Source organism: Staurois parvus, unplaced genomic scaffold (genome assembly GCF_062004578.1).
Source record: "Staurois parvus isolate SC_StPar_1 unplaced genomic scaffold, SC_StPar_1.0 ptg002140l, whole genome shotgun sequence".
NCBI classification, from domain to species: domain Eukaryota; kingdom Metazoa; phylum Chordata; class Amphibia; order Anura; family Ranidae; genus Staurois; species Staurois parvus.
Window position 1 is genome coordinate 305,317 of NW_028319936.1, and position 17,204 is coordinate 322,520.

Sequence of the window (17,204 nt, forward strand, 5' to 3'; positions counted from 1 at the left end):
CAAACACAAAATGGCATTCTTTAAGGCTGAGTAGCTTGGTATCATGTTTATTCCACTGAACTATTTCAGCATAAAAATGTGTTTGTGGCTTTTGCAGGTATTGTAGAACCATGGCAGATCTATACTTTGGAGAGCTGTGCTCCCAACACCTTCAAGATTAGGGCATACATTCGAGTCATAATTATAACTGGTAATTTGAAGGAAAATGTGTAATGCCTGAGGTACAGCTAGCTTTCAGAATTCTACCATTGTACACTGACAGTATAAGTTCAGATAGAAATCAGCACTCTGACCTGGTGTCCATTTCTGTGCACACATCTTCACCATTATGCCTGGGTTTACACTGATGTGGTGCAGAATTCGCAGCAATTTCTGTGCGAATTCTGCACCGCATCAGTCACACCCTGTTAATGCGAACCGCTGCGGGTATGCATGTTAACACCCAGAAATCAGTCTGAATAATGTGGTGCGATGTACAGAATCGGATGTGAATACCCATGAGATGCAATTCTGGTGTGGACCAAAAAAAAAAAGGGTTGCGGTGCAATTTGAGCCATACAAAATATATAGCTCAAACCACTCTGCACAGAATTCGCATGTGATTTGCGCAGGAATGCGGTGCGGTTATGTGATATGCCGCACCGCATAAGTGTGAAACCAGGCTAAAGAAAACCTGTACTGAAAAAATGCAGAGGTAACCACTCCCTCTTCAAAATGTCAGTTGCCTGACTCTCACACTGATCCTTTGTCTGCAAAACTTTCTAAGGTACTGACCTGAAATGGGCTGTGCAGTTGTCAGGTAATTGCTGTGGGCAACAATCATTTTGTTCATGAAGTCCATTGGTACACTTGGTAAAATTGTGGACTTTTCACATGACTAAAGGCTGTGCAACTTCCCTCTTAATCTACATTGTGTGGGCAAGGGTGCGGCAAGCTCAGAAAGAGCAGATGCTTTAACCAATGAACGTTACCCTGCATTTTAACAGACTCATATTAAAGTGTATGTAAAAAAATTGCTTGAATTTTAAATTTTTTGGAAGGGTTGAAAGCCTGTTTAACTTTTCTGGCCTGTGTCCTAATTTCGCTCCTCTTCCTGTCCTGGAGACACCAGAGGAAGTTAGAAAAAATCTCTCCAAAGCAAATATTTCAGGTGGTTGTCAGCAGAAAAAGTGTCCCTATTGAAAGATGTATTTTTGTTTCCTAATTCTGAGAGTTCCCATTACCTTCTCAGTGACAATGGTCACCAGGACAAATACAAAAGGGTGAATTCTGCCAGGGGCACATACAGTGGTATAGGTCCAACCAACCCTTTCTTTAAACCCTGCCCCGTCAATAAAAACAAACAAAAAACACACATTTTTAGCTATAGATTTACAATCAACCATCCAGTATAGGATACTAAATGGGTGGTGGGGAAGCACAGAAGCATAACATTTAGGGACATTTCATATTGGGCAGCACAGTGGCTAAATGGTTAGTACTTCCGCCTGGCAGTACTAGGGTCATTGGTTCGAATCCCAGCCACGAAACCACCTGCCTGGAGTTTGCATGTTCTCCCTGTGCCTGCTTGGGTTTCCTCCGGGTACTCCGGTTTCCTTCCACACTCCAAAAGACATGCTGGTAGGTTAATTGGCTCCTGTCTAAATTGGCCCTAGTATGTGTATGAATGAATTAGGGACTTTAGATTGTACGCCCCTTGAGGGTTAAGGACTGTGAATGTACAATATATATGTAAAGCGCTGCGTAAATTGACAGCGCTATATAAGTGCCTGTAATAAATAAATAACTGGCGTGTCACATCAAGGCAGTCCATTCATTTGACTCCAAATCACATTCAAAGTTGCATGTAACATTGTAGTAAAGCATGCGCCTTTCTGCAGTGCAATAGTGTAAACAGGCCCTAACAATAGGTTCACACTTGTGCGGCTTGCTTTTGCACAGGGCAAAGCAGCCTGTTCATTTGAATAGGCTGCTGTACCTGTGGAAAACTTAGGGAAAAAGTCCTTGACCCTTTTTTATAAATGCAGATGCATGGAACTCTGGCTCCATGTGGCTTCACACACCTGAAAACATACTGCAGAAGAATTAGTGCCACTCTCTGCATGTCTGCAAAAGAGCAGTGCATTTTGCCTGCAGGTCAGGGAACGAGCTCAAATTGGCACACGTTCCTGACCCGCATGTGTGTGCAGCTATGCCAAGAACCAGATCGGCAAGCAGGTTGTGTTTCCTAATCCAATTGGATGCAGAATATTTAAGACTGGATTTAAAAAAAACAAGAGACATGATGATTAAGAGTTTTTTTTACTTTTATTTTATTATCAAATGTCCATAATGAATATAATCTGTACAGCCACATTACAATAAAAACAATCGATGGACAGAGGAATGTAACAAGTTAACAAAGACAGACTTGCATACTAAAATATATTTCTGTAGTTTGTATATGAGCTAAATGACATCATTAAGCAGCTTGAGAATGTCCTTCGGTGAAAATGTTTGTGTACATGGGCTCATGAAAACATTCTTACCAATAGAGAGAACTTTATACACAGATACAAAGCACTTTGTAATTACATGACATGAAGCCTACACAGAATATAAAGAGTTGTGTAAGAAAATACTTAACAGGTTTCCTTCTGCAGTTATATGTGCCAAACCATTTAGAACACAGTTTATAAAGTATATAATACTTTTACTGATAGGATATCAGTGTGTAAAAGATCCTGTGGTCACATTTCCAGAATGTGTTGTGCTCCCCAAACTAGATCACATTGTATACTACCATACAGTAGAAATGCTTTTTGCACTAAGCAACAGTGTCTGGCTTCCACAAATTGTACTATATTCTATATTGATAATAAACTGCAGCCCTGCAATGTAAAATCATTGAATGTTTTCACTATAAGCAGACGTAAGGCTTTTTTGAGGACACAAAGACTAAGGCCAGCACTTAGCACCCAAAAAGAGCCTTAAAAGTAAAAAAAGGCCAATGTAATACCATTTACATAGAACAAGAAATAAGAATTTACAGTGGTGTAATGCAGCCAGACTAAAAAAGTTAAAAAAAAAAAAAAAAAAAAAACCTTATGGCTACTGGTTATTGAATATTGCTTTATATTAAAAAAAAAAAAAAAAAAAAAAAAAATGGTCGGTAATGTGCAAAAGATGGTTTTAAGTGTATTTGTATATACATTGCTATAAGCCAACAAAAATGAAAAACTGACATGAAATCCCTTTTAAGTGCAAGTTAAGTCTCTCATTCCTACTGCAAAGTTTTATTTAGAAAAAAAAACTGTAGATAAAAATATAATTTCAGCATTATTCAATAAAGAATAATTCTTATTCCAGGTGCTAATGCTAAAGCACACCAACCAATAGCAAACAATCAGAATTTACCAACAGAAGATGAATTCTGATTTGTTACTAGGGGTTACGGCACTTAATAAGAAATCCTTTTTGAATAAGGCCACTTTTTTTTTTTTTAATAAGGGTGAGGTAAAGTATTATCTGGTTAGTTTTAGTTTACCTGTAAATTGGTCCTATTTAATGGGTTGAAATTTGCTTGTACCACAAGAGTTCACCGAGTCCTCCTGTGACTACATAACTGTTCCTATTGTGTATTGTATAAAAGACAAGAACAACTCAACACCCAAAATGATAAGATCTTTGTTCCTGTTCTATCACTTGTGTGCATTAGGTCATTTTCCCTGGGATCATTAGCAGAAGATAGTATTTTAACCACAGCAAGTCCAAACTGAATGTGAGACATATTCATAAAACAAACAGGTGCGCAGCAGAGTGTGAATCACCAATCCCAATTCTGATCTTTAAAAGTCCTGCATTGTCAACCTGGACACAGGTTACGTGAGATTCTCATAGATGGACTAAATATCAGGCAGGTCTGGCACATTCATGATAAACCACTAAAGAAGGTCATATGATACCTGTTTTTAAATAGTCTTTGTACAACTGGTTCTATTGTCCCCCACGATATCTGCAAATTCAGATGGGAGCATCCAGATTTTTACCATTGGTGAGGAAATCCATTAAAGGTCCAAAAATTGAGCAAGAGTTTTTTTTTTTTTTTTTTAATTGTATGGATGCTTTTAATGTGGCACAACCTAAAGCTGTCACTTCATATAAAAAATCACCATTCAACCTAACAAGCTAGACAACTTTGGCCTGTTAAGGACCCATTTACACCAACGCGTTTTACTGTACGTCAGTGTATGTACACAGTTATGGTGCTAGTTCACATGTGCGGGATATTTTAACATGCATTCTGTTTTTTTAATGGGTCAAAACAGGTTATAGGGCCTATGCTCATAAAAAACGTGCAAATCCAGTCTGAGGAGGGTTAGTGGACATGGTCCCCAGAATCAGAAGCAAGTCAGAAACAGGACAGAGGCAGGGAAAATGGCTTGCATTTGCAATGCTTTAAAAAGTGCATTTACATGGACTTGTATAAAGTGGGGGAAAGTAGTACAGATGCATCAGAATAACACATCCTACGTTTTCCAAATAAAAAGTAAAGCAAAGATGGCAATAAACACTGAGTACTGCTTAATACAATCATATTTTAAACACTGCATTCCAGTCCTTACACACTGCTTCACCAGAACCCCAATGAATAGATGCCCTAATGTGTGCATATAGTTTAAGGGGTTTATTTACTAAAGCCAAATAGACTGTGCACTTTGCAAACAACCCCTAAGTGTTTAATTTTCATCTTCATTTACCAACATGCCCAACTAACTTTAGAAAGATCATTATAAAGTCATACAGTTATCAGGTCACCTGACCAATCTACCTTGTACCAATGCAGCCTGCAGCTAACGGTGCATTCCTTTTATTTCCAATCACCTCCCAAAGCATCTTCTAAATCTGCTTGCTTACCCATAAGGTTGTGTGTGAATGACCAGTTATAATAGTAGGTGACTGGGTACATAGGGAGCAAAAGTCATCATTTTGCCTTTCATTCTGGATTTTCATTTATTGGACATGTCACTCACAATTATGTTTGAAAGTATACACCAATAGGGAGAAAAAAAAAGATACAGTTCATAAATATCAAGGCTTATTCTACTTACCAAGGCACATTACTCATGGCAATGATCAAGAAAATATGTCCATGGCAAATTTTCCCCTGAATTAGACTCACTAGACCATATTAATGCATTGGAAGATAACCTTTTCTGTGAAAAAGACAGTATGTATGTATACTATGTATACAGCAATTGAAAAGCTTGCAACAAAAGCAAAGCTGTTACCCAAAATGTCCAATCTGATGCCTTCTTTCTTGGTCTTAAGCCCAGATTTACACCAATGCGGTGCGGGAAACGCTGCGAATCCTGTGCGTTTCCCACACCAGCAATCGTTTCACGTTCATGTGATTTGGTGCGGGTGTCAATAATAAATTAATGACACCCCAAAACATTTTGCTAAACGCGATGCGACTGCCAGAAAACACACTGCATGGGTGAGAACACCCATGCGATGTGATTCAGGTGCGTATTTCAAAAAGGGTCCTGCACCTTTTTAGTGTGGATTTGATGCGATCTGAGTCATACAAAATGTATTGCTCAAATCGCAGTACACAGACATTTGCATGTAATTCGCACAAGAATGTGGTGCGATTCCTATGCAATATACATGCGGTGTCCTGCACCATATAGTGTGAACCCGGGCTAAAGAATACAAGGTGAAAAACTTTACTGGTCACTACGGACATCAACTACACTATTGCTCCCTTCTTTTTTCTTTAAATAAGCAATCATTTTACTGTTTAATGCCCAACAATCAAACAATCAAAAACGGAGGAATAAAAAAAAAAACAAAAAAAACAAAAAAAAAACTTTAGCTGCAGGATGTCACGTCCTTCGTTTTTCATACCAGTCAGTGAAGAGCTTGTATAATTAACAGACTCCGATCTCCTTCTGATTTTCAGTTTTCTTAAAGTGGATTTAAAGGCAGGAGGTTCTTTTATCTTAATGCATTCTCTGCATTAGGGTAAAAAACCTTCTGTATACAGCCCCCCCCCTCTTTATACTCGCCCTAAGTCCAATATCGATCCATCGATGTGTCCAAGAGCAGCAGCTCTCTTTCTCATCACTGGACAGAGAGGTAGCAAGGGAGCCATTGGCTCCTGCTGCTGTTAATCACAGCCAGAGTGGGGGGTGGGGTAAAGCCATGCTCTGTGTGTCAATGGATACACAGAGCATCACTCAGGATCCAGTCCACACTAATGCCCCCCATAGCAAGAGGGGGTGGAGCCAGGTGTGCAGGTGGGGGATTCTAGAAGAGGAGAATCAGGGTTGCTCTGTGTAAAACACTGCACAGAACAGGTAAGTATGACATATTTGTTATTTTAAAAAAAAAATGGTTTACAATCAATTTAATGCAGGAAAACATAGGAAACGCATAACTTTGGCATATGGCTTAGGATATTTACTAGTTTGCATATTATCAGCAACCTGAGACAAAAAACGTTTAGGTTAGATTTAGAGGTCGTAATAGCTCTGTCATTGGAGACTGGACAAGAATATTTGCTTAAGCCACGGTTTCTTGTATGAATGGAAATAGTGGACGCATTACTTTTGTAAACAACAAAAGTAAAATAAATAGACTAGTTTGAACAATGGTATTCCCTTCTGCATCATCCACCCTGGTTTTCTGGGATCTGTTCCAGGGCTACATGACTGTGGTTATGGTCCTTGGACACTGTTCCTTCCACAGTTCCTGCGTGAACCTAGGTACCTAATGAGGCATGGGCAGACAACAAAAAAAAAAAAAAAATCTACACTGGTACTGGCTTGAAGTTATTTTACAACTTACTCCTACTCTTAAAGTGTAACTAAAAGCAAACATTTTCCACGGTCAGAATACAAAAAAAAGAAAAGTGAGAAAATCTTGATGTGTTACCAGAGCTAGCGTTCCCATTGGAAGACTTCTCTTCTATTATGTATCCTAGATTGTAAGCTCAAAAGAGCAGGGCCCTCGATCCCCTCATGTTTTACATTGTATTGTTATTGTTCCGTCACATGTTCTGTCCCCCTTTGTAATGTACAGCGCTGAGCGAACTATTGGCGCTTTATAAATACTGTATAATAATAATAATAATGTATTCTAATGTCAACCCAAAGTTTTGGATTTTTTTTTTCACTTTCGATGATAGTGGAAAAGAGGATTAACAGAGTGATCCTCCCTAACAGGGGAACAGGCAGCAATAATAATGGACATGAGTAATAATGCCTCTGCACTCTATCCAAAAAAACTTTTGCCTTTAGTTATACTGTATATAAGAGACTCTGCAGGCATTTTTAAGGCATTCAGTAAAGTATGAATATACACTAGCTGTCCCATTTTGAAATTATACAGCACTAAATGCAATTCACTAGGTATTCTAAAATCCACATGCATCAGAACAAGTCCCTTGCAAAGACTTGACTCAATTTCTGCTCTAAAAGGAAAACTCCAGTTTTGTGAAGAATGATAAAATATACATCCTATAATATGTTATGTACATATACAAACAGTTGCTAAACCAGCTAGTTTTTGAGTTAGCAAAAATGTATTTTCTTTAGAACAGCAAATAGCCATTTGAAACAACTACCAATTAAATAAATTGTGATTTATTTCCAGCAACAGTCTTTGGGCAAAATGTATACAAAGCTGGCCATACACTGTACAAATTTTGGCCAGTCCTAAGAACCAGCTGAAATTCACTCACTGGGTGGTCTTGTCTGCCGTCTCCTGCTGACATCCCTTGATTGAATCTTTGAAGGAGCTGGGCAGCCAATTGTTTGCAGAACAATGGCAGCATCCAGTCCGATTCAGGCACTGTCGGTATTTTGACAGACAGTAGGGCTGGCTGTCAACATAAAATAGGCACAGCTGGGGATTAGTCCATCCGCACTGTACAACGTGGAAGGAGGAAACGATTGGATTTGTTAATTCAGCCCATAGGCTGAATGAAAAAAAAAATCTTTATGTGCATGGCCAGCTTTAGTCCTGTTTAATTAGTGGACCTGTTTTTGTAAACAATGCATTGCCTCTCTACAGGTCTGCAGAGAATTCGGTGTCACATTTATGGAAGTCTTTTAGTATGAGATCCCTTCCACAACATGGTAGCTTCATCTCTGATGCTTTTAATGCTGTAGCCTAAAAGGGTACACATGCTCCCACTATGCGCTGAAGCAGGCGATCTATCTACAAAACTAATCATGTAATAGTTTGCAAAAATCCATGCAATGTATGTACCTAGCGGGCAATACAGTTGACCTGGAGGGCTTTTGTTTCCCAAACAAAACTATAGTTTCACTGGCTACCACAGTACACCCGAACAGTGCTGTGTATTAGGTAGGAGCATACACTAATAAAGCAGACCTTCGCTTTTAATGCGATCTAAAAAAAAGTGACCAATATGGCTATAGCTGTATAAATATTTTACAATAAAAAAAAAACAAAAACTTGTTCTCTTTATTTCAATCATTATGGCTTAAAGGTAATAATTATTCCGATAAATAATTTACATTAAATAGAAAGATGGAACCAAAACATGTTTTCCACTAATATAATACTTACAAATCACATTCTGGGCTCAAATATTTTGGACAATTTTAGGTTACTTGGCTTATTTATTAAGGCAAAATTCAGAACGGGGAATTTACTAAAACTAGAGCAGCCTGAATCTGGAGCAGCTACACACAGTAACCAATCAGCTTCTATCTTCGCCATGTTCAGTTAAGCTTTAAAAATGAAAGCTAGAAGTTGATTGGTTGCCATGCTCAGCTACTCCAGTCTTAGAACAACCAGAAAGAAAAATCACTGAGGGGTATTTCCTAAGAGCAGGATTTGGTTGCTGAGTTACCGCAATTTCACAAAATATCATCATCGTTGCTCTTCGCGTTTCCTTACTAAATAACACAATATCTGTATTTTAAACATTACAAATTCTATCTGTAAGCTCATTTGTCAGTGCCTACAAGGATCACAGGGGCAAAACAAGCTTGTATTGAAGAGGTAATTTAGCCAGCAGTAAATAACTCAGTACTGGCCTTTCCCACCATTCAGTTTCTAAGTGCAGCCAAAGCCAATAGAGAGAAGATAGAAGTACAGGCACCATCAAGCCGCTCTCAGGCTTGAGTAATAGCCATCTGTCACATATACAATTCAATCATATGTTTGTGTTCTGGAAGAAGGAGGGAGATCCAAAATCAAAACACCTCCAATGGCAGCTCATCAAAGGGAAAGCTGTGATCATACCAACAAAACCCATCACAATTTTCCCCAAGATCTGTCTGATAAAAGGGTCTGACAGCCACTGCTAATGCCCATAGACATAATCAAATCTACGGTCCAATCCAAGATCTTTGGGCACCTTAGCTAGACAATAGGTCTGTGATGGCTTCATTCTCCTAAAAGGGTCATTCACAGCTTTGTCTTTCTTGGAATATAGTTTAGAAACAGGTGAAACTGGTGGAGTGGAGTGAAGTGCACTTTTCAGACTTTACATGCACCAAAAAAATATTGCACACATATATTCTAAAACAAATTCATCCTTGACATGGGATAAAATGGAATAATGCAGCTGCCTTTTTGTATACGATAAAATTAACAATGATCAGAACAGAAGTTGGACCCACGGAAAGAGTTTACCCAAAAACAGGAAGAGCGTTTTGTTAATAGGCATACCTTAAAAGTAATTGGTCCCAAACCTGGGCGATTTAAAAACAGAGCGTATGATAAAGTATAGGCAGAGGTTAGAAAATACGTTAAAAAAAAAAAATAACAGGATCCAACCTACGAGCAAGTAATCTTACAAGCAAATGGTGATTTCTCCTGAAAGTCAAGTTTTGCTTCTCTGACCTCCTGAGCCTCCCTATTGGTTAATGAGGCTCATTTAGAACTGTAAAGGGGTAGGAGAACCCAGAGCATTTTGTCATACATGGCATTAAAGATCAGGATATAAATAGCTTCATTTTTATATTTCTATAATTGTTAATTATTTTCACATGCACTTTTACCTTCAAAAACCTCTGCTTATATATTTTTTGTAATATTATGTTTATTTTGAATTGTCTAGGTTTGTGACAGATATACTTTTAGTGACACTGCAAATCTAACTTTAGGGCTGCGTATGTCAAGTTTTCCTAAAATAATGGTAATGACCAGCCCCAAACATGTTGCTCACCTTTCAGAGCTCTTACTAAAGAAGGTAAATGAGCCCATGTTAACACAGCTATAGAGAACTATGTATTTATTTACAGCATGCTCACGCATTCAGAAATATCAGTAGCATGCTGCTTAGTCATCCAAGTAAAAACAAGACTAGAATAAGTAACATTTATGTTAGGGTTATTTGTATTAAATAGTTAACTACCTTGTTTACAAAACAGTGTTAGTTATTAGATCCATAGAGACTAACGATAATGTTCCTGCTAACTTGCCATTTTCTGTTCCATTATAGGATTATGTCAAAATAAATTTAAGCTGGCCATAGTTGGAATATTCGAAAAACCGTCTGGTCCAGCAGGGACCCACTGACTTCTGTCGAACGGGAATGTTTTAAACATTCTTGTTGATCAGCAATGGAGGGTAACCATCAGCTTCTAGGTTTTATTGTCAAAGCTTAACTGAACAAGCTGAAATTAGAAGCCGATTGGTTACTATGCTCATGCATCAGATTCTGTGTACACCAGTTTTAGCAAATCTCTCCCAATGTCTCATAGGGGAGGAATCCTCTATCCACCTCTTCTGTGTGGCTGAAGGGATCTTTTTGTTTTTTTTTTCTTTAGCCAGCTAGCTAAAAACACACACACACACACACATGCTCATCTATGACCAGCTTTATCCATTTCATAGCCAAATAAATGGTTTTAATTTACCAGTGCTCCAACCAATGTTTTGGCAAATAATACCGTACTTGCAATGAACCGTGTATTAGTGCAGTGGTTCTATATGAGTAATCTGTAGAGTAATTCATGTTATTCCCTGGACCACTTCCCCACCCTTCATCATGGTCATTGCCATCTTAATTGGCTATAACCACTTCATCATGGTCATTGCCATCTTAATTGGCTATAACCACTTGAGTACTAGCCTGTAAAGCCCTTTCATTACCAGGTCATGCAACACTGAACCCAAATTAATTTTATATTATTTTTGGAACCAGATAAAGCTTTCTTTAGGTGGTATTTATTAACCACTGGGATTTTAGATTTTTTACAATATAAAAAAAAGGAAAAAAAAAAAAAAAAGACCGAAACTTTGCCACTTCTGGTTAAAATATATCAATTAAAAATGCTAGGGCAGTTTGAAAACATCTGAAAGGAGAAACCGCAAGGTAATTGCGGTGCTGGACACCCAAAAGAATAGGAGATTCATTAATTCTCCATTCATAAAAAACTATGATTTCTTCTCTCTGTTGTGAGAGGAAGCAGAGGAATCTCCAATGTCAGCAATGGTGTGTTTACATTTGTAATCACAGAAATCCCATGGTACAGAGATGTTGGGATTGGCTCTGTACACTGTGTAGAAAGCCGGCTGGTGATGATTTGGTACACTGTTATTCATGGGTGCACTGGCTAGCCAGTGGGTATTTTTGCACTGTTTATACATGGTGCAAGTATAAAAATGCAGGTTGAAAAAAAATTGCATTTACCTGTATAAAAAAAAAAAAAAAAAAAAAAAAAGGGCATCCATCATTTTTTTTCCCCTTAGGAGTCTGCAGAGCATTGCATCCATGATCAGTGGATCACAGGTGCAATGCCAGGCTCCTACACAGTCTTCCTATAGCTCTGTGCCCATGCACGGGCTGCTAGTTTCAGAGCTGCAGGAAGAATGGACTATAAGGGTGCTCATCAGTGCCCTTGCAGTCCATTGAACACTACAAACCATCTGCCCTGGTGAATGAATGATGCAGCTGTCCGGGTGGAGCCCTGCACACCCACATTGATTTTAAAATTGTGACAGTGTGTGCTGGGAGAAAAACTCGAACCTGCTGTCGCAGCAGGGGATTTTGAGGTGCTGCATAATTACAGGTTAAAGAAAAGGAGAGCACCGGCTGCTGAGGGAATAAGAAAAAGTATTTCTACTTATTTCTTACCCCCCAGACCAGGGGTCTCCAAACATTTTAGACAAAGGACCAGTTTACTATCCTTCAGACTTTAGGGGGGCCTGACTGTGACCTTTGAGAGTAGAAAAGGTCCCGATGTCAGTGGAGCACAATGCCCCATCTTTGGTGTCAGTGGGAGGAATTGTGCCACATTGTTAGTGTAAGTGAGAGGAATTGTGCCCCATTAGTGGTATCATTGGGCCCCATTGGGAGAAATTGTGACCCATAATTGGTGTCATATAGAGGAATAGTGTCCCATCATTTGTGTCAGTAGGGGGAATTATGCCCCATCACTGGTGTCAGTGGGACCTGTTGTTGGTGTCATTGGGAGGAATTGTACTCCATCATTGTGTAAGTGGGGGGGAATTATGCCCCATTGTTGGTATCAGTGGATGAAATAGTGCCCCAAGGGCCAGATAGAAACAAGCAAAGGGCACTATCTGGCCCTCGGGCCGCAGTTTGGAGACCACTGCCCTAGACTAAAGGAGCATTTAACCCTTGCTGTGCTGGTTGACAGTGCAATTGTCATCCATCCTTGTTGGTAAACTCAACACTGCCTAGGCCCTCATGCACACTGAGCACTTGTTCAGCTCCTCTAAATGCCTTTTCTCCTGGCAGGAGAATTTCTGCTTAACAACACAGTAAAAGCGTGCATGGACACATAGGCTAACATACATGTGTCTACAGGCTGAAAAATAAACTCCAAATGTCTCTTAAAGTGGCATTTTTATTGTCCAGTGTACATGAAGCCTAACTTGTTATGCCTTTTGTTTGTTTTGCATTGCTATCAGTATTTTTGATACATTCACAGAAAGAACTTTGTCTCTGAAAAAAAAAAAGGAAGAATAATAATGCATAATCGTGGGGACACATTTCTGTACTCTCATCATTGCTTTTTATGTCACCTCTGCACTGACCAATTACCTCCGTCCCTTGTGAAATAAATGCAGTCTGTAGCTGTGCTCGGCCTTTTTATTTTTTCATACAAGAATCCTATGATGACAAGGTGTTGAAAGTCCTCTAAAGAACCACTGCACTAGGGCACTTATTGCCTAAAAGCACTGCAGAGGCACTCCCTGACAATCCCATGGTTTATGGCAGTATTGTCGAGGAACAATCTGATTCAGTCCTCAACCATCTCTCTGCACTGTGTGTAGGAGGCAAGCACATTTAAGACTACTAAAAAAACCCCCAAAAAAAACAAAAAAAAAAAAAAAAAGATAGTTAGCTAAGTGCATATCACATAAATAATGTGATTCCTTTGGTTTGTATTTCATTGCAAAAACATTTTATATATTAGTAAATAAAGAATACATTTTATTTAGTAGTCAGTATACAATTTGGAGTTTAATATAAACAATGTAAGAAAAAAAAATCTTCTCGCAATGAGTAATAAGTACTATTATGATAAAAGTAAGACTGCGTTTATGACAAATCTTAAAGTGTTAAAAGCTTGTGCTCGGGGGAGGGTTTATCATAACTTTGATAATCAACGTTTGCCCTATATACATATACAATAATTTGCTGCAAAAAAACATACATTTATCTGTAATTTTTTACAAAGTTACATGCTTAGCATCCATTCAACAGAACCAGACTGTACAAAGAATTTGCACGCAAATTTTCTACTCGCCCTGCACATATAAGTTAAAGTAGTTTTAAAAACAATGTACTTTTAGTACCTACACATTTAAGAGCAGTAGCCATGCAAACCATGTTTTCCTCAATATATAAAAGTATATATATATATATATGTGTGTATATATATTTATATCCCCAAAGAGTCATGTTCAATGCGGAGCCCTATATACAGTTGCAATGTCTGTGCCCTTCTTTTTACCCTGAGAGATCATGCAGTAATTCCCTTGCCAGAATGGCTGATAAACCTAAAGAAATTTTAAAAAATACATTAAAAAATGTTGCACAACTATACACATTGGCTGAGGTCCATTCAATACTTGGAAGGAAGTGCAGTGGGAAAATTGACAAGCAATTGTCTTTAGGTAGAGTGGATAAAAGTCCATCTTCTGTTAAAGCACAGACCTGAAACAAATACACAGTATAGGTTAGAACACAGACAGATCTGCAGGGACTATTACAGGCAATTAGTAAGTTATTCCAAAGTTATACTAGAATTACAATTTATGTTATCAGTTATACCCTCAAACAGAGGTGTAACTAGAACCTTCAGGGCCCTGGTGCAAGAAAGCATGAAGGCCTCCCTGACCCCTGGCTAGAGGCCCTTCCCTCCGAGCCAAGTGGTGGAACACCAGGGCCTGGTTATAAGACCAAGACCCTAGTAGTTCTGCCACTGGTGTCTGCAGTTTTTATTTTTATTATTTTTTTAGTGAGATACCAGGGGTCTAAACAGACATCTGAGATTTCACCTTTGCAGAGAAGGAGATTGGAGGACCCTATCCTCAATCTCCTTTCTCTGTCTCAGCTGCACAGAATGAATAGAGAGGAATAGCTCTGTACAGAGCTTCCAATTTACTCACAAACTGAAGCATAGTAAACACAGTTTACTACACTTCAGTTAAGAATGGACAGAGTCAGAGTGGTACCCCTTCCCCCCTCTATCCTAACATATCCCCTGCAGCAGTACTATGGGGGTGAACCACGTACAGGGGGGATCAACGAAGAGCACAGAAGTTGCCGGGGAAGATCACAAGAGGGCCAGGTGAGAGCAGTGGGGTCAGTAAGCAGCAGAAGAAAGCTGGACAGGAGGGCGGCATATAGAGGAACCGATGCCCTCGGTGTTCCTCCTGCAGCCACTGAATACCTGAGGGAGGGCGAGGAGGAGAAGCAGGCATTCTGCGGCTACAGCAGAAAAATGGAGGGCATCGGTTCCTCTATATGCCGCACCTCCCGTCCAGGTGTAGAGGGGAGCAGCATGAGCACCCTGGATCATGAGGCCGAGTCGCAATGGCGACCCCTGCAACCCCTGTAATTATGTCCCTGCCCACAAAGGTTTAACTTCGGTCAAATTCCCTCAATGCAGCCCATGTGGTAAAATGCTTATCTTCCTACCCTTTTCAACAATCTTCACAAAGAACCTGCCCACTGCTGCACAGCCTTTGCAAAATAACCTTCTCACTGGCTCCGTTTCCTGCTGCACACAAGCATCACAGCCCAATTCATTACAATGGATGAACCATACTCATAAAGGCCTCCAGACATCCAGTGGAGTGTGGGTTGTCCACAATAGAATGGGGCAGCAGTGCGCAAGTGCCTTAGGAATATGAGCCAGCCGGAATTTTATCCTTGTAATGGCTGTGCAGCTCTAGACAGGGCCACACAGTTAAGACTGCAGAATAAAAAGGAACGTAAGTATTTTACCAAGGAGGCTGCAATTCTGGGGGGGTAATTATAAGGACAACTGTACTAAAGGGGGCCCAGCTAGAAAGCACAGCCAGGTCCTGGACTTTTCTGCACATTACAAAGTAGTTATACAGTACAGCCTGGAACCAAGACCCAACCCCACCTGTGAATGGATAGTAAAGAAGCAGCAGCACTCTGATGAGAATCTGTTAGAGCTCCCCTCCAGTATGTATGTTCACAGACTACACTGTACAATGCTGTAGAGCCAGCCTGATTAGCTCAGAATGCTAACTCTTCCTCATTCTGGGAATGCTGTGTAGGTGGTTACATAACGATGAGAACAAGGGACAGATCCAGGTATTTATTCTAGCAGAAGAATGACAGCTGGCTGTGGGAGATTAGTTGTAAAAGTAAGCTTAATCCAGCTATGGACACTGGATGTGCTATACATGCCTAAAAAAACAAAAACAAAAAAAACCCCATCAAAGTACATAGGGGGCTGTAAAAAAATGGACCTTCTGGCACAGTGTTTATAAACACTGTTCAGGTGTGTGATAGAGATTCAGTAACAAGGTTACTTGTGTATCGACTCTGTTTCATTCCTCTGCAAATCAAACGGAAGAGCTAAGAGCTTCAATCTGCTTATGTCAGCTGAAAAGTAAACTACCAAGTTAAAAAAAAAAACAAAAATTAAATAAAATTGAGATATATATATATTGCTACAAAGACCATTTTTTTCAAACTATAAGCACTCATTGTTTTTCTTACCATTCCCCTTATAGTGGATAATTCAGTGCTCTAATTGTCGAATTCGTTCCTCCACCATGCCCTTTTGTCTTGGGTTTTGAGTCTGCCTCCATCCAGCAGAATCTGTTCTTGTCATTCTCTCACTTGTATACTTTCTTCTGGAGTTAAAACTGTCATCAACCTGAATAAATTATTGATAAAAATAAGGGGGCAAAGCACAAAGAAAGCTGCTAGGGAATAATTTTTATTGAAACCAAAACTTAAAAAGTTCAGAAAGGTTTTTGAACCTTTGACTTTTGGGAGCAGTCCCCATGCACACTGGACGTTTTTACAGCTGCTGTTTTTGGCTTTTGACTTTTTTTTCTACAGCCAGTAAACTCCCCAGCATGTTATCCTATGTATCCATGCACACAGACTATAATCAAAGTTTTTTGGAAGGGGTGTATCTTTGGCTGGAAAAAAAAACCCAGAACTAGTGAGTTTTTTAGCTGTAAAAACGCTTGAATGCCGAAAAATGAGGCAAAACACGATAAAACATGGTAAACCAGCGTTTTTGGACTTTTTTGTGAACAGAAAAAATTTCTTTTGGGGGGAAAAAATGCTAAAAGACACAAAGGCGAAAAAACACCACTAAGCGCTAATGTAAAAAACGCTAAAAAAAAAAAATCTTAAAAACTCACGGTTTTAATGTGACTTTACACAGCTAGTGTTAACAGCGTTATTAAATGCCCAGTGTGCATGGAGCCTATGATGGACTGATTTTCCTCTAACCATACCTATTGCACATTGCAACTTCTGTGTACACTTATTGGATGACCAATTTGTCAAAGAAAGAAAAAAAAACAAAACAGTTATTCAGAAATCATTCTCCGAAGTGGAAAAAAAAAATAGCTATTGTTTACTTAGAATGCCTATAATGGCAGTAAAAGGAGTGTCTTCTCACTACATTAATCTAATATAATTGTGCATGTTGATGAAAACATGTTTTTGAGGTGGGTCATCTGACCATCACCATAAGTCT

General features: G+C 39.2%; 1 protein-coding gene across 1 annotated transcript in view; it reads right to left on the minus strand.

Moving 5' to 3' along the window:
• Nucleotides 1-12,824: 12,824 nt before the first annotated feature.
• Nucleotides 12,825-17,204, minus strand: part of LOC149432443 (leucine zipper protein 1-like) — a 115,960-nt gene continuing 111,580 nt past the window's right edge. The window contains exons 4-5 of the mRNA XM_089665128.1: nt 16,205-16,364; nt 12,825-14,158 (exon numbers count right to left, since the gene is read on the minus strand). Coding sequence (XP_089521254.1) covers nt 16,227-16,364 — 138 coding nt within the window. The 3' untranslated portion in view covers nt 12,825-14,158; nt 16,205-16,226. The remainder of the gene's footprint in view (nt 14,159-16,204; nt 16,365-17,204) is intronic.